Source organism: Pollachius pollachius, assembly GCF_949987615.1.
Source record: "Pollachius pollachius genome assembly, chromosome: 10".
Classification (NCBI taxonomy): domain Eukaryota; kingdom Metazoa; phylum Chordata; class Actinopteri; order Gadiformes; family Gadidae; genus Pollachius; species Pollachius pollachius.
The window spans coordinates 8,698,869-8,720,127 of NC_136943.1; the positions used below are offsets into that span (position 1 = coordinate 8,698,869).

The following is a 21,259-nucleotide window of genomic DNA, read 5'->3' on the forward strand; positions in this document are numbered from 1 at the left end:
AATCTTGGTTTAACATTGTTATTTTATTTTAATTTTGTTCACATTTTGTTAAATTCTGAGATACATGTTTTTTTGTTTATTGAACCAATATTTTCATCAAGTAAAATTTCCCTATGAATAAATAAATAAAATTGAAAAAGATTTGGCGTGTGAATTGTATCAGGTATAGGTCTACAAACTTTAGCTTTGACGATTTTTTTTAAAATTAAATTGGGTTTTCAAAAAAATTTTTTGCCATCACATAAACATTCCTGGTAAATGTTTTCTACAAATGCACTTGCCTCACTTCATCTAGCTACAAACAGACCTACGAACAAATCATGTTACAAATGCAATGTGACGCAACACCATCTACACATTTTTCAAACCGGACACTTCGTAATGTGAACGCATAAAAAATAGCACCCGCCCACATGAAGTGGACATACTGTCAAACTGCAGCTGCAACAATTTCAAATTTGCAAGTGAACGAAGCGTTCCACGCATCGAGAAGACCCGTGTAATAATGTTGTTTAATGTATTCGAGCCAAGTCAACCGCAGCCTCTGGCTAAGTTTAGACAGAGGGGACGTCTCGTTCCCAGGCGTCCTCGTACCACGAAGGCGAGAGAGGGGGCGGGACTTTCAATTGTGTTTAGCGGCGAGAAGCGAGGGAGAGGGGGTTAGTCTAATCATTGTCTGGTTTCTTCTTGCCATGTTCTTATCGTTCTCGCTCCTTGGAAAGTTTATGATAACTGGCGTACACCGCTCATAGGAAGACTGGAAGACCGGAAATTGCTCTGCGGTAGACCGGGATAACGTTAGAACTCAGGATCATCCTCTCAGTCAAGTTAATCATCAGCAAGCATACCTTTAACAACTGTCACCCCCGGAAGGCCGCCTGGCAGAGGGGTGGGGATTTAACTTTCTAACGTCAGTAGCAAACATCAGCCGAATCGCTAATGGTTACCTACAATTAAGCTCAAATCGGTAAGAATGGATTCGTCGTCAACATTTGGATTGTCCGACGAGACATGCTTGGCAATATCCTTTTCTGGTTTGACTCGCGTGAGCTCTCGGACTGTGTGTTTCTGCTTTAGCTTGATGGCTAACGTTAGCTCTTAGCTTGACCGAAACATTTCTTCCATTGCAAACCAATCAGTGTTGTATGCAGTGAATCCATGTATGATGTGTGATCGATTACCATTGTTTGAATAACAATTTCCCAATGAATAGGGTACGAATTGCTTCGTTGATTTAGTTTAACGTGTAAGGGGAAAGGCGATGTTTTTGCATGCAGAAGTTCCTCCTTTAGCTTGCACGTTATTATGGTGGTCAGATATTATTTAATAAGCGATTTAGTAATGCTGGAAGCCTGCTTGAATTCGAGGAATAGCAAGGTTCTCTCCATGGCGATGCATGTGCTATTAACCTCTTACTTTTCATTGTGCTAACGATTTCATTTGATTGATATACAGGTACCATTTGAATGCCTTTTATATATTTAACATCATCGTCTGTTTCATTCACCGACATAGCCACCAACTTTAAACTTACGTGTAAGGCCAATTATGTGTTCAGGGATGGTGACAGACAGTATCTGGTCAGTCACTTTAAAGAGTAATCTACTCGTAAAGCTGTACAAACATCGGTCTCATATCTGTGATGATGGTTCCTTGATGGAGATGCTCACACCGTAAGAGGTCAGGAGCTGAGGTCTGGCCTGAAGGAACCTAGGCTACTTTCGCTGATTGAGCGCTCTGGAGACTTTATGTAAGTATCAGTTGCAGCAGTGACTCTTCAGAGTAGATCAATAAAATAGTTGTTATTAACAAGTCCAAGCTTCAGAGTTCACAACTGTTTAGCCAGATTGTCTTCGGCATCATGACACAATTTTGGTCTGGATATACCGTGAACTACCTGTTGTGATGTTAAATATATCCTTGTACATTGCATAGGGTTCTCTTTTTAGTATTTGTGTCTGACCAGAATAATCTCGGGTGCTTATAACAAATGCCCTACACAATGACAGAAATAATTTCTAATTTATCAAGAGGTATTTATGTGAATACTGACGTAGTCATCCTGTATCAAAGGGTATCCTGTCAGCCCGATATTCAAACAATATGATTGCATAACTTTATACTGACGGGCACTTTCTAATCTAGCTGAGTTTTTGATGCGCACTTGTGTCAGAGTTTCCTGGTCACAGTGTTTCGCTCATGTGGCAATGCAGTGTCTTAAGCAGGACTTCGTGGTTAAACACACACAATGCATGTTTTGTTAAAACTATGTTGCATGCTGTGGCCTGTGATACTAAGAAGCCTCAGTGCAATATAGCACTCCAGCGAGGCTATCCCAAACTCCACTACATGGTCTGAGAGTGTAATAAGACTCACATGAGCAGACAGGCTTTGTGCTTGGCTTATTGTGTTAAATCCAAGCATTTGAATCTTCTCCCCTGTCACAGTAAAATAACAGCGGAAGCATGGGCAACATAGAAGATTTCACATTTAGATTATGGATATATATGTTACTTAAGTGTTTTCTTGTTCAGTGTCCCCCACATGCACCCAAAGTGCCGTGTGTGTCCTGATGAGAATGCTATATCAATAAAACAATTATTACCTACTATTATTTTAAAAATATATTATAAACAACCCTAGTTTTCAGTAATGTGCACCATCAGCGAACACAATTGTTACTACCAGTTCTGTGGAAGTGTATGTCCGTGTTAATTTGGTCGAGCAAGGTTGAGTCATATTTCCACCACTCAGCAGAGCTCATGCTGACTGAAGTATAACGGAAGGATCTGTGGTCCGGTTGGGCTACATAATTTGCTTCTGGCGGCTGCCCAGCAGCACAGCCATTGTTAGATCTTGTTAATGATGATCCGGCCCCTCATTAACCAACATTAATTTAGGTTTAAAGTGGCTCATTGTTAGGTTCCCTTAATATCCCCACATGTACGTTTCTCTATTACTAATTAACAGAACATGATTTTATATACATGTAGTTGTACTTAGTCCCATTTGTTGTAGTTTATCTTTTCACACATCATTATTTCGAGGTGGCATCAAACATCAGCATGTGCTTCTAATATAATTGCATGCTGTATCTGCTCTCTTATCTTTGTGTTCATGAAACCATTCACTTTAATAACACTGAGGCTGATATTTAATCTAATGTAGTTAACATTTACAGTATGAGATGCATGGATAGTTGGGTAACAATCTGTTCTCATGTAGACTGGGTGTTTTGGCCTCCCCTGACGCGGTCGTGTCGTGTCCTGTTCCTCAGTTATCTATACCCATCAATGCTAACTTCCAAATAGTTCAGGGTAAGTAGGCACATTTCCTCTCGTAATCATTTTAAATGTGTAATAAGTTGACATGTTAGCCGATTCTAAATCTTTATTATTACGAAATGCATTTTATTTGCAAGATGTTTTGTTGTGCACATGCATGCCTCACTGTGATACTATTGGCTGCGGGGCTAGTGCCGTAGTAAGCAAAGGGAAGATGTTGCCTTCAGGCAACATTCAAACGTCAACATTAAACGTCTGGAGCCTATTGGGTTGAGTTCTAGCCTTAGTGCACTCCCACCACAGACCTTTGCACTGCCTACCTCGCTTTCATCTTATTTCTCTCTCGCTCTCCCTCCCTCTCACTTTCTCTCCCCCTGTGTAATTCCAGAGGCTGAAGAGGCTCTTCTCATTGACTTTCCCAAAGATAGTAAGTTCCTCATTGATATCTGTTTTAAAATGGAGACCTGAGGTAGTTAAAACTGAATGTAATGTAGGCTACCTTTTGTAGGATGGCAAATGGGGCTATGGTGCTGGTATAGTCTACACATGAAACCAATGTCTTATCAGCTTCATAGTATCAGAGTACCAAACTATTATACAGCCCGGGTCTGCCACAACTGCCTTCTAAACAAATAGGCAACCACCTTATTGAGTAGTAAAGTAAAAGGGCAATGGGGAAGCATGCTGAACATGTCTTCCTTTTAATCATGTTAATTTGTATTTGGGGGGGGTGGACATGCGCAAAGTACTTGCTCAGTCTTCAGCTGACAACCACCGGAACTCATTGTGTGTGTGTGTGTGTGTGTGTGTGTTTCCGCCTGTCGCTCACCAAGGGTACCGTAGGTTACGTGTGCGAGGGGACAGGGCCCCAGAGCTGCTGCTGGAGCTCCAGAACGATGAGCGCACTCGCACTTTCTTTACCCAGGTGAAGAGCGCAAAGGAACACGGTAAGGCCCCCTGCCACCAGCACCACGCTCCGTCACACTGCCGGCATTTATTATTCAGCCGGTTCATCTAATATTTATCCGCCGGGAAGGGGTGGATTACACCGAACCACTGATTTCCTATATGTCCTTGTCGCTCAACCACACTGCCGAGACAGATTTTGTCTGGCCATCTCTGCGGGGAAAGCGGGCTGTAACGGAGACGGCCACGCCAATGCTCGTCATTAAGAAAATATCTTATCTCAGCCGCGTCGAGAAGCACCTCGGTGGTTCTGCACTGAATTTATTTATTTTATTGTATTTCCTTATTGAGAGCCATGATTCAAAAGTGAAACTGCAGAGGAAATTAGGTAGTTAGATCAGCAAGATAACCATCAGACAATGAAACCATGTCCCAGAGCTGTAACCCGAGATGGACCCTTGTGCCGCATGGTGCAGCTTATAGACTTTCTTGGAGATATACCTGTAACCAACTATGAAACAACCCTTTGGACATCATCGAAACCTGTTTGTCTGGCTGCAACGCAAGTGCTGCCAAGTGCCTTGACTCGCTGGTTAATGATTTAAAGACGCATAGTACTGAGTAAACCATGCGTTTGGAGACACAGCTGTGTTGGGCTTCTGTTTGTACTAAGCAGGGAGCTACTTTTTGGCTATCCCTTGGGGCGGGTGTTCCTGCTGCAAAAACATTGTTATTCTAGCCCAGCCGTTATCTATCTCTGCATGGGCATTAAGAAAACGTGAAGCGTGGTGGAAAGTGTTACTGTAGCGTTTATACACACACACACACACACACACACACACACACACACACACACACACACACACACACACACACACACACACACACACACACACACACACACACACACACACACACACACACACACACACACACACACCATTGTCTGTCATCATTGTACTAATGTCCTGTTTTGCATTCATTTCTTTTTCCTTCTATCACATTCCTCTTAGTTGACTCCAAAGCCTCAAGGACATCCACAGCAATGGAGCCACACACTCCTCCACCCACCAAGGGTCCCGCTCCCATCCCACCGCAGAGAGCAAACAGACCCGCTACCTCAACTCTTCCTGGGGCAAACCCTCCCACGATACCCACCGGTGCTCCCAGTGGCCCCGCGCCCTGCATCATCAACCACAGCACTTTAGCCAATCAGGCTGGACATGGTATAACATGCATTGATTAAGATTGAAATTGCATTTTGTGGAGTGACAGAACAGGATATACTCTGGTTGCGGAAAATAATTATTTTCGTTCAGAATCTCACAAAGGCGGGCTCAAACTTTTATCTTGCAGTTACCTTTTTTTTTTATATTTAGTTTTGCCCACATTTGTTTCTGCACTAGTATTCTACATCACTCCTTTTTTAAATTCACCTCAAATGATTGTCTCTTTACTCGTTTTAAGTGTGATTTCTTGTGTCGTAAAACACAGAGTGGCCTTGTGGCCGAAGGGTGCTGTAGAAACACACTTGCCCTGTAAAGGATTACAATGAGTAATCATTAGCCTGCGTGTGACTGCTCCCTCCCTTAGCCGACCGAGGGGACGTCGCTCAGTCCCTGGCGTTGGACTTTGGCTTTGAGGACACCTTCAACCGCGCCCTCAAGGTGGAGCAGAACCACAACCACTCGCTCAAGGTAGAGGACAAGAAGAACCAACAGAACCGCCTGGTCGCCTCCCGACAGCCTCCCCCCGTCCCCCCGCTCCCACCCCGGAAGGCCTCCGTGGCGCCCTCCACCCCTCTGCCAGCCCCGCCCCCCGCTCCGCTGCCCAAGGACAGGGCTTCCTCCGTGCAGGGCAACAGCAACACCTTCATCACGCCCGCCAAGCCAGAGTGAGTGTGGACCCGGGCTGTGTCGAGACAAACGGACGGTTCTGGTCACCAGCAACACCATTGTTTTTGATTTCCTGGCGTTTCGTTAACATGGAATAGAAAGGCCTCCTCCCTCGCTGACCTTTGTCGACTTGTATGTGGTGATGGAGGAGGGGGAGACGACGGTATTAGTGAAGGGCGCTTACAAATGGTAGTGGCGGTTTGTCGTCTTTAAATGTCACCACACAAGTTTTGACAAATGCCAGTTCTTTGATCAATTTGTTTATTTCTATCTCCCTTTGTCATTGGTTTGTAATATTTTTTTGTAAAGAAGAGAGTCTGCAGTGATGCATTTCTTTATTCATAATCTGGGCTTTTTGGGGGTTTGAGGTTTAGTTTTGAATGGGTTGTGGAAAATGCATTGTGGCTTTCTCCTATTCCACAGATTTGAGCGTCTGGAAAGGTCCCCGTCGTGGAGCAACAGCCCCACCAGCAACAACACCATTCGACAGGCCATGTTCTCCAGCCAGGCGGGCCAGAGAGAGTACCTCATCAAACACTGCCTGAGCAAGAGGGAGAAGGAGTACGTGGACATCAAGAACTACAGGTGAGAAAAACGAGAGGGTCAATGTGTTTGTCTATGCCCTTCTGCAATCACGAAGAAATGAATTGCACTAGTTTAATTAAAGTAGTTTGATTTATTAAAGGATAGCATAGTAATTATGTTGTTTGACCCAAAAGGTTCTGGGTTTGAACCCTGATGGCTGCAGTCTACCTGTAGTCATCCCTGAGCGAGATGCCCTGACCCCTACCTGCTTTGGTAGGGGCAGCCATTGTCCAATGTCTACATTGATAATGGTCCTGATTCACACTGTGAATGTTTTCCTTCATGACCACGTTCATCCTGGATCCTAACTGGTGGGCCCTTTTCCCCCAAGGTTCTTCACCGGTACGTGGAATGTGAACGGCCAGTCACCGGACAGCAGCCTAGAGAACTGGCTCTGCTGTGATCCAGAACCCCCAGATGTCTACGCCCTCGGGTCAGTCACACGGCTTTAGCTAAGAACCAATATTATTTTATTGCTGTTTTTTTTTTTTTAATTAAAAGTTACCTTTGCATGCTTAAAACACAGACTTTGTCCCAACTTGTTAGTCATTGTTTTCAGCGTTGTAATGTTTTCGCTTGAATGAAAGCAGACCTTACTTATATAGTAACAGCAGGTTTAACATACTACAGCCCGCTCCCTGCACAGGGCTGACACTGTTGTTTGCTGTTTTTTGTGTGCTTTAGTTTCCAGGAGCTTGATCTGAGCACTGAGGCTTTCTTCTACTTGGACTCGTCCAAGGAGCACCTCTGGGCAGACGCTGTGGAGAGGAACCTTCATCCCGACGCCAAGTATGAAAGGGTGAGTCGGGGGGCAGAGTTGACCACCGGAGCGGCGTGGAACGGTGATCTACAATAGTCGGGCTTCTGTTTAAACATGTGATCAGTTGATGAATCCACTTGATTTTTGTTAATTTTCTATATTAAAAAGATCATAAAGTGGAGAATATTAAAAAAAATTGTTTATTAAAATAAAGTCGATCAGAGTCTTTAATGTGTATAGCTGAATAGAAAATCTGTAAAAAAAAAAAAGAGTTCCAAATGACTACAGAACTTTGGTTGCTCAGGTTCTGGTAGATTGGCTGGATGATGTTTTCTCCTGTTTAGCATGAGGGCCGTGGCCAGTAGTACAGAACTTATCCCTGTTTCTGTGTGCATCCAGGTCCGGATCGTGCGGCTCGTGGGGATGATGCTGGTAGTCTTCGTCAACAAGCAGCACAAGAATCAAATTAAGGACGTAGCGGCCGAGCATGTCGGGACAGGCATCATGGGCAAAATGGTGGAGTCCTCTTCTACCCCATTCGAGACTATGTCGCAGTACTGGAATGAAAATGTTGTAAAATGTGGAAGGGTTCTCCGCAATGCTGCTTTGTTGCCAATGTAACCGCAGGGGATGGCAAGCCACCGACTGAATGTCCCTGTCCCTCTCTCTCTCAGGGGAACAAAGGAGGTGTTGCGGTGAGGTTTGTGTTCCACAACACCAGCTTCTGCTTTGTCAACTCCCACCTCGCCGCACACGTGGAGGACATTGAGCGTCGCAACCAGGACTACAAGGACATCTGTGCCCGCATGACCTTTCACCTGCTGGATTACCCGCCGTTCAGCATCGTCAAGCACGAGTGAGTCTGGACCCTTAACCTGGGCTCATTTTGATGAATGGATAAGTTTTTGTGCTTTCCGTTTTATCGCTTGTTTTATGTAATTATGCGAATTATGCTTGTTATTAACTAAACCAAGGCGGGAAAGCAGGAGAATTCTAAATCAAGACAAAGCTCAGAAAGGCCTTTTTACTTGCCTTCAAATGTGTCGTTTTATACTTTTTGTGCACATCTGGGAAAAAATAAAAAAATCGATATAAATTGATTTAATTTATTTTCTTATGCTGATATACGACAGACATTTTTATTATTGTCTGTCCAATTGTGGGGATATTACAGGGAGAGACAGTCCTGAAAGAGCGTTGTAAGAAAGGCTGTGTGTGTCTCTTTCGCAGTGTGGTCATCTGGCTCGGGGACTTGAACTACCGGCTTACTCTGAACGACGCCGCGGAAGTCAAACAGCTCATCCTTCGCAACGAGCTGAAGATGCTCCAGAAACATGATCAGGTGACTCTTGACCCCTGAGTCTCTCGATGCTCGTTGCCGGGGAGGGTTGTCAGTAAAACACACGCACGCTCACACAATGTGACGGCAATACTACTTATCGTGTAAACATGAAAACAAAGCAGAGGGGGTCCAGGGTTCCTCAGGTTCCTTCCCCTTTCTTGTTATATTTTATTTTGATTGTTTTGACTAATATGAAGAAGTTTCCCTCTCTGCTGTTGCACTCACTGACGCCCTGTTGAAACGCTGTCCCGGTACAGCTCAACTTCCAGAGGCAGAACAACCATGCCTTCAAAGAATTCATGGAGGGAGAGATTAACTTCGTCCCCACCTACAAGTATGATGCCAAAACGGATCAATGGGACTCCAGGTAAGAAGATCATCCTCTCGGCTACGAGATGCTTGCATCGACTCCGTTATTTGTCTAGTTCCATGAAAGAGCAAAGCACTTTCAAAGTGGGGCCGGGGGCATTGAAGAACGTTGAGTATCAAGCAGCATTGAGTGTTTTATGAAATCTTGGCCTGGGGTAGACGAAAAGCCACCAACAGACACACACAGGATATCCTAGCACCTTAGCCCCAATAATGTATAGAACAGAGACAGAGAACACGAACCATGATCAGAAGAGTAACAATTCACCAGGGTGAGGATGAGTGTGGTAAACTGCAGCAGATGACCCTGTCTCAGCGGTTGCATGTGTAAAGGTCCTGAGCGGGGTCCCTTGCTGTGTCCCTGCAGTGGGAAGTGCCGGGTGCCTGCCTGGTGTGACCGCATCCTATGGAGGGGGAATGGAGTCAAGCAGCTCCACTACCGCAGCCACATGAAGCTGAAGACCAGCGACCACAAACCCGTCAGCGCGCTCTTCAGCATAGGGGTAAGGCAGCGTCGGCAACCGAATCATCCTCTCCGGCCTTCTCTCGGTCCAAAATGGACCATTTACACAAAGCTGTTCAGCAGATTTGCTTGTGTCCAAATCCGTTTAAAATGAATCGCTAAACAGGTGATCTGGTTTCGCCCCACTCCCTGCCACAGCCCTGTCTCTGACCACCACTATTGGCTTATCATAAGGTTATTATGATGACACCTTTGCCACCTGCCCTCACTCCCCTCCCTGCCAGACCCTTGTCGCTGACCCCCGATGTTATTTGATCAAACTGTAAATATGTTTAGTCTTCATCCCGTTCTCATCCTCCTCCCTGCCAGACCTGTCTCTAACCCCCTATTGTTCTTAAAGGTATTGATTCATAGAGCTACTGGGATTAACATAAAATTGGTGCGAATCTTACCCAGGTATCACAACCCGCCAGTTGTTAAACCAAGAAAGGGTGTCGGCTTTTTGTGATTAGCCTCTTTTGTATACCGGAAGCCCAATCAGGAACAGGGTTAGAACCTTTTGTTTGAATAATTGAGAAAACAACTAATGATTGGAAGGTATCCGATAGCCCTGCCCTTTTCGTTGTGTTCGGATGACCTGTTGTTTGGGTACCCTGCGGTGGCCCGCAAATAAAGGGTTGAACATTGCGTCTTGGCTCTATGGATTTGAATAATCCAACTACTTCATTTGGTGAGCCAGCCAGGAGTAAAGAAGAGGACTACATCAAGATCTAACTTCTTCATTTGGCGAGGCAGCCAATAGTTAACTTTACATACCACCTTAAATACATTTACATTTGGATTGATATTGTTTAGGTTGGTAAATAAGAAGCCTGTGTCACACTGGCTCTAACCATCAACAACATGTCTCCGTCTGACCTGTGTGTGACTTGTGTCTGACAGGTGAAGGTGGTGAATGTGCCGCGCCACAAGAAAGTCTTTGAGGAGATCGTTCGCAAGATGGACAGAATGGAGAACGACTTCCTCCCATCTCTGTCTCTCTCCATGACCGACGTAAGAAGAACACAGAACACGGATCTCATATCCTCAACAAATATGTTTTGACATGAGTCACTCTTCAGTCTTATCTCTGTGAACAGCTGTCTGTGTTTAATCCCTCTCAGGGAATGAGTTACACATGGGTGGTCTCCTAACAAGGTCTCTCTCTCTTCCCCATCCTCCTGTTACCCCTCTTCCTCTTCCTTCCTCTCTTCCTCGTCCTCTTGTCTCCTCTCTTCCTCATCCTCTCGGTTCCTCTCTTCCTCTTCCTCCTGTTTCCGCTCTTCCCCATCCTCTATCTCTCATCTCATTAGTTTAAGTTTGAGAACGTGAAGTTCCGTCGGCTCCAGAGGGAGCGCTTCGTGATCACCAACGACGGCCAGGTCCCCTGTCACTTCGCCTTCATCCCCAAACTCAACGACACGCAGTACTGCAAGAACTGGCTGCGGGCCGAGCCCAGCGACGGCTTCCTGGAGCCCAGTGAGTCTGCTCGGCTGGTCATCTTACCCTCCCGTCAGCTCCCGTTGTTCCCTTCACATAGCCTTCACTTTGGCCTCCTCCTGCTCGCATGCTATGCTGCGTTTTGTAGGCGTATGTGAGGTATAACAGTGTAAATAACGGGTTAACATTCACATCTGTCAGTTCTATTGCTTGAGGATTTTATATTTTCTCTCCAGCCTCTTGTCTTACCCACTGATTTTAAATCCTAATGTTCTGCACGCGATAAGAACTCAATAAAGAAGAGCGGCCGTTTCCCGGCGCTTTGCGTTATCGCCACCACATTCCCTCTTCAAAGCAACCGTCCCACAACTGCCCCCTACGCTCCCCAGGTGAGAACCTGGAGATCTACCTGGAGGTGTACGTCAGCAAGGACTCGGTCACGCTGCTCAACTCCGGCGGGGACTCCATCGACGACATCCTGGTGCTCCACCTGGACCGCGGCAAGGACTTCTTCATCACCATCTCGGGGAACTACCTGCCCAGCTGCTTCGGCACCTCGCTGGAATCCCTCTGCCGCATGAAGAAGCCCATCCGGGAGATCCCCGTCACCCAGCTCATCGACCTGGTGAGGGCGCCGGAGAGCGAGAGAGAGGGGCCGGCGTCTCAGCGTTATGACGTCCGTGTAACGTTAAGCGGTTTTGACAAAATGCTCTCGACCACATAAAAGCACTGTTGCTTCTACAGCGAATGAAGCGGGATGGGGGGGGGGGGGGGGTCGGTCGGATGTCTAAATAGCGGGTGTGATGGCGAGCTCTGGTTGCTTCCCGTGCGATCGGATGGCTCCTCTTGGCGAGCCTGTACCCGGGTTCCTAGCTGATACCCGAGCAGCGGCGCCGTCACCCTCCTGCGTGGCGACATCGCTCCCGCTGGGTCTATATTTAGAAAGCGTGAGTGGAAATAAACATGGAAGTTGCATTCTTTACATGCTGAGAATGGCAAGAGGAATGAGGAAGTAGTAGCACGTGTGTGTGTATAGGAACATTTAGCAGCAGGGAGAAGTCTCGCAGCTAGTTTCCTCTGTGAACGAACAGATCCAGTCTCTACGGTTTCTGTTGTCTGTTTTACTTGTTTGGTTTTCTATGACTTTGCTTGGGGCTATACTTCTGTGGGCCGACCATTTCCACCGATCGTTCATCCGGCTGGATGGGTGTATTTGCGGATATAATTTATATTCAAATTTGCATGCTGCTCTCCTTGAATATCGATTACTTTCTGATTTTCTATTCTGTTTGTTTTTGTGCTATCTTACCTCCGGTGCTTTTGTTTCTCTATCCTCTTCATTCCATTTTCCGTCGCCTCCGCCCTTCTTTCCCACCTCTTCCCTGACGGTGTGCGGGGTCAGGGAGAAGACACCTTCACTGAGAAGGTAACCTAACGCTGGTCAGCAGGACTGAGACAGCCGTCGCTTGATAGACTCATGGATTTCCTTTAGATGAGCCACTGATTTTGAACTTTTTGGGCTTATTTCAAATTTGAATGCAGAATTTTTATATTCTTGTTAAGGATATTTTAGTATTTGGATTTTTTACAGATGCAGTTTCAAAACCGCTTTCAACGTCAATTCGACATGTTGCTCGTTTAGCTTGTGTGAATGAGTGCATATTTATTGCATCCACCTGGTTAAAATTGGTGTTAGTCTTATGCATACACCACCATATCAAATGTGTGTATGTGTGGTGTACAAAAGAAAGCTAGAGCAAAAGTACCACAGCGAGCAAAGTACGAATCAGTGTCCCATCCAATCAAATCTGGTCCTTTTACCACATTGTACAACCTGTCCACTTAAAATCAAAAATGCACACACACATGCAGCAACTTTCATTTCACAGCAGGCTTCTCTCTCTGAAGGGCCCTCCTTACACACATGATAAAGGCTCATTATCCCTAGAACAGGTTCAGCGAAGCTTGAACGTTCATCATGAATCCACTGCTAATCTTGCTTGTCTTTTGCCAGACATGCACATTTAGTCATTTCCCAACATGTATGCCATCTCGAGCAGAACAGCACTTTTTCTTTCATTCAAGCTATTATATTATCTACTGTTTGTGCAGGATGCCACTGTCCAATCCAGTTTCCTCCAGCTTCCTCTGTGGAAAACTGCGGCCCTACTGCCATTAATTCTCTCTTTAGTTCCCAAGTAGCTCTCAAGTGTTCAAGGCTTTTTTTAGGAGCATTTAAAGCATTTCAGAAACTCATTCTCATGGATCAAATTTTCCCCAGGAAGTCACCGTTTCATAGAATGATCCATACTGTTTCTTCAACTCAAATCAATCTCTTCAGTTTGAATCTATATTTATATTTGTATAATTTATTTAGTCAAAGTCAGCTTTATTGTCAATTCCAAAATATATGCAAGACAAATAGAGAAATCTAAGTTGCCTTTGTCTGACCCACGTTGCAATAAGTAAAGAAAGATAAAATAAATAATATTTACAGTAAATTCTAAATAGTGCAAAATAATTCTGAATAGTGCAAAACGGTAGAACAACAAGGTTTATGTACCACAAAGCGAAAAAAAAAAAAGTTAGGATCCATGCTCCCCAAAACTTGAGGCACATGTATGCTGTTTCCCATGTGGTTGTGGTCAGTGTCTCTGCCTCCCCATGAGTGTCCTATCTAAGGCTTGCTGTGTCGTGTCCCCGCAGGAGCAGAGCAAGGTGAACTTCCTGCTGGTGGAGGGAGCCGGGAACGAGGAGAAGCCTCTGAAGATCCCGAAGGAGGTGTGGCTGCTGGTCAACCGCCTCTTCACCCAGTCCTGTCAACAGGTAACACTGGACCAGACCACACGCTCTCATGCAAAGGAAGGGGTACTGGATGCTACATGGCTGGACACTGAACACTTTACACATTTACTCATTACATTACATTATTTTTGTTCTGTCTTCAGGTCATGAACGGCTCGGCTTATACCAAATATGCCCTCCGAGACCCCTTTTCACAGAGCCGTCAAAGTAGACTTATCACAACTGGTGCTCATAAGGCTAATTATGGGTCTGCTACTTGTATGTCCCAGAGCACAGGTAGTACACAACTAGTGAAGATAAGTCTACTGACATTGCTCTGCATAGAGCAGTCCCACAGTTAAAGCTGTGAGTGACACCTGTGTTTGTCCTAAGATGACGACTCTGTGGAACTATTTCCTAGATAAGAAAAGAGGATGGGTTGAATGGGGCCTGTGTCAGCACTGAGAAGATCCTTTCAGAGGCATAGTCATGGTCTGAATTTTGCGCGTTGCTCGAGTATGTTGTTTTGTTTGCTGTGTCGCATCTGGTGTTCCCTGTTGTTACAAGGAAACAACAGATTGTTGGGCCACCAAAAGGTCTCCATGGCACTGCGGACCAAAGGGTGTACAGTGTACAGATCCTATAGCTACTACCCCAGCCACTACCCTATGTCACAATCCAAGGTTCCCGACCTACAGGCCACTGCCACCTAGTGGTTGACCAGGATACTTCAGGGGGACCACCAAATTTGGCTTATTTTGATAATTAGGGGTCCGAGCAGCGAAGCTGCTTGGCCCCTATTGTTTCTCTAATGTTTTTTTACCCCCTCAAATTATGTAAAAGTCAAACTGCGTAAGTCGAAAACCAATAACCCCCTCTACCCATAAACCCAAATTTGTTGTACTGCACCCAAAGGTGGCGCTATTGTAAAAATAAAATCATCGAACAGAATTTGTTTTACTTAGTTCCATTTGAGAAAAATTGGCCAATAAAGTTGGAGCAGTTTGCCCATTTTTCTTATATGACCATTTTGTTATTGTATAAAAAAAACATGACTATTAGGTGGATAACAATACCCCCCACTACTAATGAACCCAAATTGTGGTACTGCACCAAAAGGTGGCGCTATTAAAAAAAAAATGAACTAGCCTTATTTCTCCTTACTAGATTGACCTGGACTCAAAATTCTTTCATCATATTAATCTCTAAAATCAGATGCATCTTTTTCACCCTGGTCTTCTGCTCTAAAAATGTTTCCTTTTCCCACAATTTCAGAAAAGCCAAAAGTCCACAGTCACCTTAATTCTCTTGTGAAATGTGTGCTTGGAGTTTTCTTGATGTTGTGTGCTTATCAATTGACATTTTCACCATGTGAATGAGACTTCATGCAGTTCAGGAATGTCAGTGGCTCAACAGATTAATGCTGTGTACTGGTGATCCTTAGGTTGAGAGTTTGAATCCTGATTACAGCATTATGAACAAGCTGAACATGACATTCTGTCATTGCCACTTATTTCTGAAACACAACATTGAACAGCACCTGAAATTCATCAGGCAATCAACATTCCGGCTCATTAGTTTCCAAGTATTGGACTGCCAAGACACAGTATGGTATTAAGGGGAACTTCTTTGTTAACCATTTTTCCTTAATTAACTCAGTCATATTTATATCTCGTTAGTGTTCTTGACTACAAATGTTTAATTTCCCCAGAATTTCAAAGATTTTTCAGGTTTATGCTTTGAAGAAAGCCCTTAATTCACTTGAGAAATGTGTGCTTGGAGTTTTCTGGATGTTGTGTGCTTATCAATAGACATTTTGACCACGTGAATGAGGCTGCAGTTCAGGTTTATAAGTGGAACATCTTTCCTTAAATATGACAATTATATGTTATATTTATATATCTTCCATTAGTGTGTTCTTGCGGTTATATTTGGCTTTTGATTTGCTTCAGTAATACCGTATTTCAGGTCGGCTACTGACGCATTCACTTTTGAGATGTTAAAAAGTACCCATACCTTCCTCAAATACTCAGACTCATTCTCCTTCTCTGTGCATTGTTCAGGAGGACCTCTTTCAGACCCCCGGTCTACAGGAAGAGCTGCAGAACATCATCGACTGTCTGGACACCAGCATTCCCGACGCCATTCGTATCCTTGCCCCCCTTTACAAGACGCGTGGCCTTAAAACGCTCCACCTACACAGATGTGCCAATGTGCCGTATGGCTTGCTCTGCATTATTTCTACGCAACTTCATACCATTGACTCTATTATCAATAATGCTACTGGTGTTACTACAACATGAGGAATTATGTTTAATGCTAAGTACATGCATGGTTAATTACTGTACTTTCTTGATAAGCACGCACACACGCACACATGTGTTGTCCTTGACTGCGCGTGCAGCCGGCTGTAACCATTCGGTGGCGGAGGCGCTGCTGATCTTCCTGGAGGCCCTTCCGGAGCCCGTGGTGTGCTACGAGCTGTACCAGCGCTGCCTGGAGGGCTCCCATGACAGCCGACTCTGCAAACAGGTACCCGGCCTCCCTCCCTCCCTCCTTCCCTCTCTGCAAACAGGTACCCGGCCTGCCTACCTCCCTCCCCCCTTCCCTCCCGCTCTCCCGTCTGCAAACAGGTACCCGGCCTCCCTCCCTCTCTGCAAACATCTACCCTCCCTCCCTCCCTCCCTCCCTCCCTGCAAACAGGTACCTGGCCTGCCTCCCTCTCTCCCCTCTGCAAACAGGTACCCGGCCTCCCTCCCTCCCTTCCTCCCCCCCTCTCTTCCTCACTCCCTCCCTCATCACTTAACGCCTACTTGTCTACTGCTGCTTATGTTATGCATTGTGTCATATTCCTATTATAATTCAAGCCTCATGCCTTCCTCCAAAGTGTTACAGTGTCAGAATTGGCATCATCCGACAGAGGATTATGTAATGCAAGGGGAGGATTGTCTCATGAAAGCATTGGATGTTTTTTTATTGACAAAGCGTCATGTTGAACTAAATAAAGAATAGTAATATACAGTCCTAATAAAAAAAAACTAGCAATAGGCCACCCACTACATATTAAAACTGAAAAACAAATCAGAATACTTTAATGCTTGTGTCTCCTTCCTCTTTGATGGGCAGCTCGTGTCCCAGCTGTCCCGGGCTCACCGCAATGTATTCCGCTACCTGATGGCGTTCCTCAGGGAGCTGCTGAAGCATTCCCACTCCAACAACCTGACGGCCAGCCTTATAGGTACGTCTCAGTCGTCAAGAGGTGTGCTTTAACCGTCCTGTCTAAAAGGATGTTTGGAGGATATGACCTTTAACTAGGCCTCTCTGGAAATGCATACACCTTGTTTTGTTTTTTTGCATGCATACACAATGTGTACTAGTGACGTGCATCATTGCATGTGCATATTTACACACGTCCGCGGGTTTCTTGTTTTATGACTCGTAGGATGTCAAACAGGTCACTTGTGTAATCGCTTCCTGCCTAATACTCAAGCTACGGTAGGCAATTTGTAATAAGTGCACGACAGAGTGCACTCAAAGCCAGACAGACAGACAGACGGGTAGGCCAATCAATAATTTCATATGGGCCGAATTAAAGGATTGGAAAGGTTTATTACTAGGGATGTAACGGTTACCGGTGTAATGGTAAACCCCGATAAAAATGTTGTCAATAACAATTACCGTTTTCATTTCAAATAAAATTATTATCTCGGTGGATAACCTCACCCGCAGAGTAGAAACCGTGTGCTTAAATCCTTCCCAGCGCTTCATCCGAGTCTCCTGAATTTGCCGTGCAGGCGCACTGTGTAGCCCACCTTAATGTTTTTAAGTTTCTTGAAGTTGGAGTCATGGCGGAAGAAGAAGAGGACAGCGCTCAAGACATTCATCAGCCTTCTATTAGGGATGTGCATTTCTGAGTATTCGAATAATATTTGAAAATCAGTCAACCAAGAACCCCCCACGCACGCAGCTCGGAAACACGCACACACAATGACCCAGGGAGAGGCTTTTATAATTTGTATGAAATCAATCTGTTTATTTCTCCAACTGCGCCATCAACATTCAACATCAAAAATATTTCAACGTGGGCTTAGGCAGATAGGCCTGCATGTGCCGAAAACAGATCGCTATTTATTAATTTATTTTACTGAACAAAGCCTGCATGAAGCCGAACTAAACACGTCAAAAAAATAACTTCACACCGGGTGTCTTTTTACAATTTATTTGTTACCAGCATTCGTAGTGTTGATCAGCAGAGAAATAGTCTGCCAAAGATGTTGAAGTCGCTAAGCAACCGAGGACGCTAGGGTTGATAAGTTACCGGACTACTTGCGGAGTGATACGATAGAAAAAAAAAATAAATCAACTTTCCTTGACAGCGGTCAGTATATGCTTAGCAACAGTGAATTATCATAAAATTATTCACCACCTGAAGTTGTGAAGGCCCAGCCAAGTGAACGGAGCGTTCAACAGCATTGAGAAGAGCCGTGTAATAAATAACGATAGTCACATTCATTATTCAATATTCTACGTGACTATTCGACTATCGTTGCCCATCCCTACCTTCCATAAGGACTAAGTCTGAAGTATCGGCATGTTTTCGGTATTTAAAAATACTGCGATAGTACCGAAAACGGAGATAATTTTGGTCACAATAACCGTGAGGTTAAATTTTTATACCGTTCCAACCCTACTTATTACAGGCCGGTTACAGCCACACAAATCAGATTTGATTAGAATTTTTTATTTCTTCAGAGCACTTGATTTAATGATTGCTGTCGGGATTAAGGAGAATTTCCACAAATATGACAAGAAAAAAAATCAAAATTTAAACATTCCCTCTGTTTCCTGTTGCTTCATCCTCAGCTAACCTCTTCGCAAGCCTTCTCATACGACCCCCGCCCAACATGGTGGGAAGGCAGACCCCCCAGGAGCGGCAGAGGGGCATCGACTTCATCCTGGGCTTCCTCATGGGTGGGGATGAGGAGTAGCCTCACCTCTCAGGAGTCTAGAGTGGGACGGGAGTCCACAGTACAGAGCATAAACAACACCACCGTGATCAATGATGTGTTTGATCCCTCACCTCATTGTGCTTGAATCCCGGCCCCCGACATCCTTTCTTTCTGCCTCGTATTCATCTCGGAGTTTGGCAGCGGTGTTCGGCAGAAGAAGGTTCGGAAAGGTCGGGACCGATAACTTATGCCCTTTTCGCTGACCTAAAGGATTCCTGCCTAGAGGAGTCTGGGATAATGTTTCTTCTTCTTCTTCTTCTTCTTCTTCTACACTTGCATTGTTTATTGTAGGTGCTCATGCCAAACCCTGCCCCCACCCTCCCCCATCTCTGTTGGACGAACTGTATGAATGTAAGGAGTGATGTTTACTGCGTGATACTTTGCGGATGCGGGCTCCATTACACTAAGAAGAACACAAAACTTGTCGATGTTTGGAAAATGGCCATCTAGGATCTCCGGCACTCTCTTCTTTATTTCGCTGGACGTTGTCGTTCCGGTTTTGGGAAGTCCTGCCTGGAGTGGAGCCGTGTCTTGTGAATATGGTAAAATTGATGAACTTGAGATGACAAAGCTCTTACCAGGCATCATGGTCAAACGGGACAATGGAGCGCATCCAGTGAGTCATAGTTTTCTGGCGATACACGGACGTGTGTTCGAATCCCAACTGTGCATATCCACTGTATAAGTTATTTATTATTTTTTTGCAGTATCAAACATCATTCATTCATTCATTCATAGCCTAAATTAAGAATTCCGCTCACTAATTTCAACAGAATTTGGACGTCATCAGATGGATGTGTGCATTTTTATATCCAAGTTTTATTTTTTATCTTCTGGTTTATATCTGTCTATAAGTTGTGAATGTTTTATATTATTCTATGTCCATTTCAAGTGTCTGCCTTACAATGAATATCACAGGTTGCTTGCAAGTCAAGCCAGTACAGTACACTAACAATATGGAGTTATGGCTCACCGCGTTGTTCCTCTATGTAACTGTTGTGTGTGTTGTATAGTCGTGATCCTGTCCCTGGCTGTGACTCCTGGGAAGTGGAGTCAGTCAGCTGTTTGCGCTCGCGCTGGTGGAGTTTAATGTCATATGGTATGTGTGGTACTTGGGTGTTGTCTTTGTGTGTCAGTGTACCGTTTTTCTTGTTTTTTTTTTTTGTTCAGGCCTTGTATGACGCACAAATGTCGATGAGATCATTTGCGGTACCAAAGCTTGTCCACTCGTGTGTCAACGTCAGGTGCAATTCTGGATGTTTAACAGCCATTTGTCCCTCTAAGTGGCTCTCTATTTTATGAGTGCAAGTACAACCGAAACGATACATACATGTATAATATAGCACATATGCAGTCCATTATGACTGTTGCTACCCCTAAACAGCTTAAGATGACTATTTTCTTTAAAATGTCAAAATTGTGGTCAAATTGGCCCACACTAATTGCACCTCCCAATGTTTGGTTTTGAAAGAGGCGTTCCTGTCACACACTACATGAGCAGAATATCTGATGTGTTCAAAACAATGTGAAAACCTTTCCATATCTCACTCTGCAGACAATCACGGCAACTAAGGACGCACGTTTTAAGCCTGTTTTACCAGATGTGTATTAACGTTCTTAAGCCTCATTTCTTCAACATCTCTGTGTTTGGTTCCTCTGTTGCACTGAATCCAGTACAAAATATTAAATTTAACCCATCATTTTAGGCTAGGTTTGCCAAATGGAGACTGGGAGTCTAATGATTTTAATGATGATTAACTAAGTTGCATATATATATATATAAATATAAATGACATTGGATTATTTCAGATAGCTAGCCTTGTTTCCTCCGTCGTTGCTGGTAAGATTCACTCTAGGTATGACAGCTGTTCTATGTGGTGTCCTCTACTCTTCATGGGTTTTGTCAATGTGCTGTAAAGTTACAGTACAAAGGCTACGTTAATCTTGCACACCTTTTCAACTTGTTTTCAGATGTTTTTTGGTACTTCTAATTTATTTAACAGAAATAAAACGATGGATAAATTACTTTTTGTGTGCATAATGTATTTTGTTTTTCAACACTTCCCTAAATCATTGCTATTTCGGCTGAGGGGTTATTGCATAGGCATTTGATATGAAACGGCTCATGTTGTGATCATGAGGTTTTCTCCTTATTTAGAAAACGCACAGGTCATGTTGACATCAGAATGCATCCATTTTGCGTTGGATGCCAACGATGGACAACAACACCACAATGACCGTCTGTTTCGGGTCGATGCGAAATCCTTGACGCTTGATGTCGAGCCTATAGTTAGGCCGGCCGATGCGACCCCGAGATATCCCTCACCTCCGTGCCACAACGCCACTTCGACGCCGACTATAAGACTGCTGCCTGGCATAAACC

General features: G+C 44.5%; 1 protein-coding gene across 2 annotated transcripts; it reads left to right on the top strand.

Moving 5' to 3' along the window:
* The first annotated feature begins 738 nt into the window (after positions 1-738).
* ocrl (OCRL inositol polyphosphate-5-phosphatase) lies at positions 739-20,901 on the top strand. 2 transcript variants are annotated; one of them, XM_079745002.1, is made up of 24 exons: positions 739-1,021; positions 1,671-1,750; positions 3,226-3,317; positions 3,673-3,711; positions 4,118-4,231; positions 5,204-5,416; positions 5,784-6,084; positions 6,509-6,670; positions 7,002-7,103; positions 7,355-7,469; positions 7,830-7,946; positions 8,105-8,286; positions 8,661-8,772; positions 9,030-9,139; positions 9,509-9,644; positions 10,547-10,657; positions 10,957-11,122; positions 11,473-11,708; positions 12,486-12,509; positions 13,790-13,909; positions 15,931-16,015; positions 16,272-16,399; positions 16,994-17,105; positions 18,731-20,901. In XM_079745002.1, exons 1-24 carry the CDS (start codon positions 974-976, stop codon positions 18,853-18,855), a joined length of 3,030 nt encoding a protein of 1,009 aa, XP_079601128.1. In that variant the 5' UTR covers positions 739-973; the 3' UTR covers positions 18,856-20,901. The 2 variants fall into 2 exon arrangements, with proteins under 2 accessions (XP_079601128.1, XP_079601129.1); XM_079745003.1 differs by lacking the exon at positions 12,486-12,509.
* The last annotated feature ends 358 nt before the right edge of the window (positions 20,902-21,259 follow it).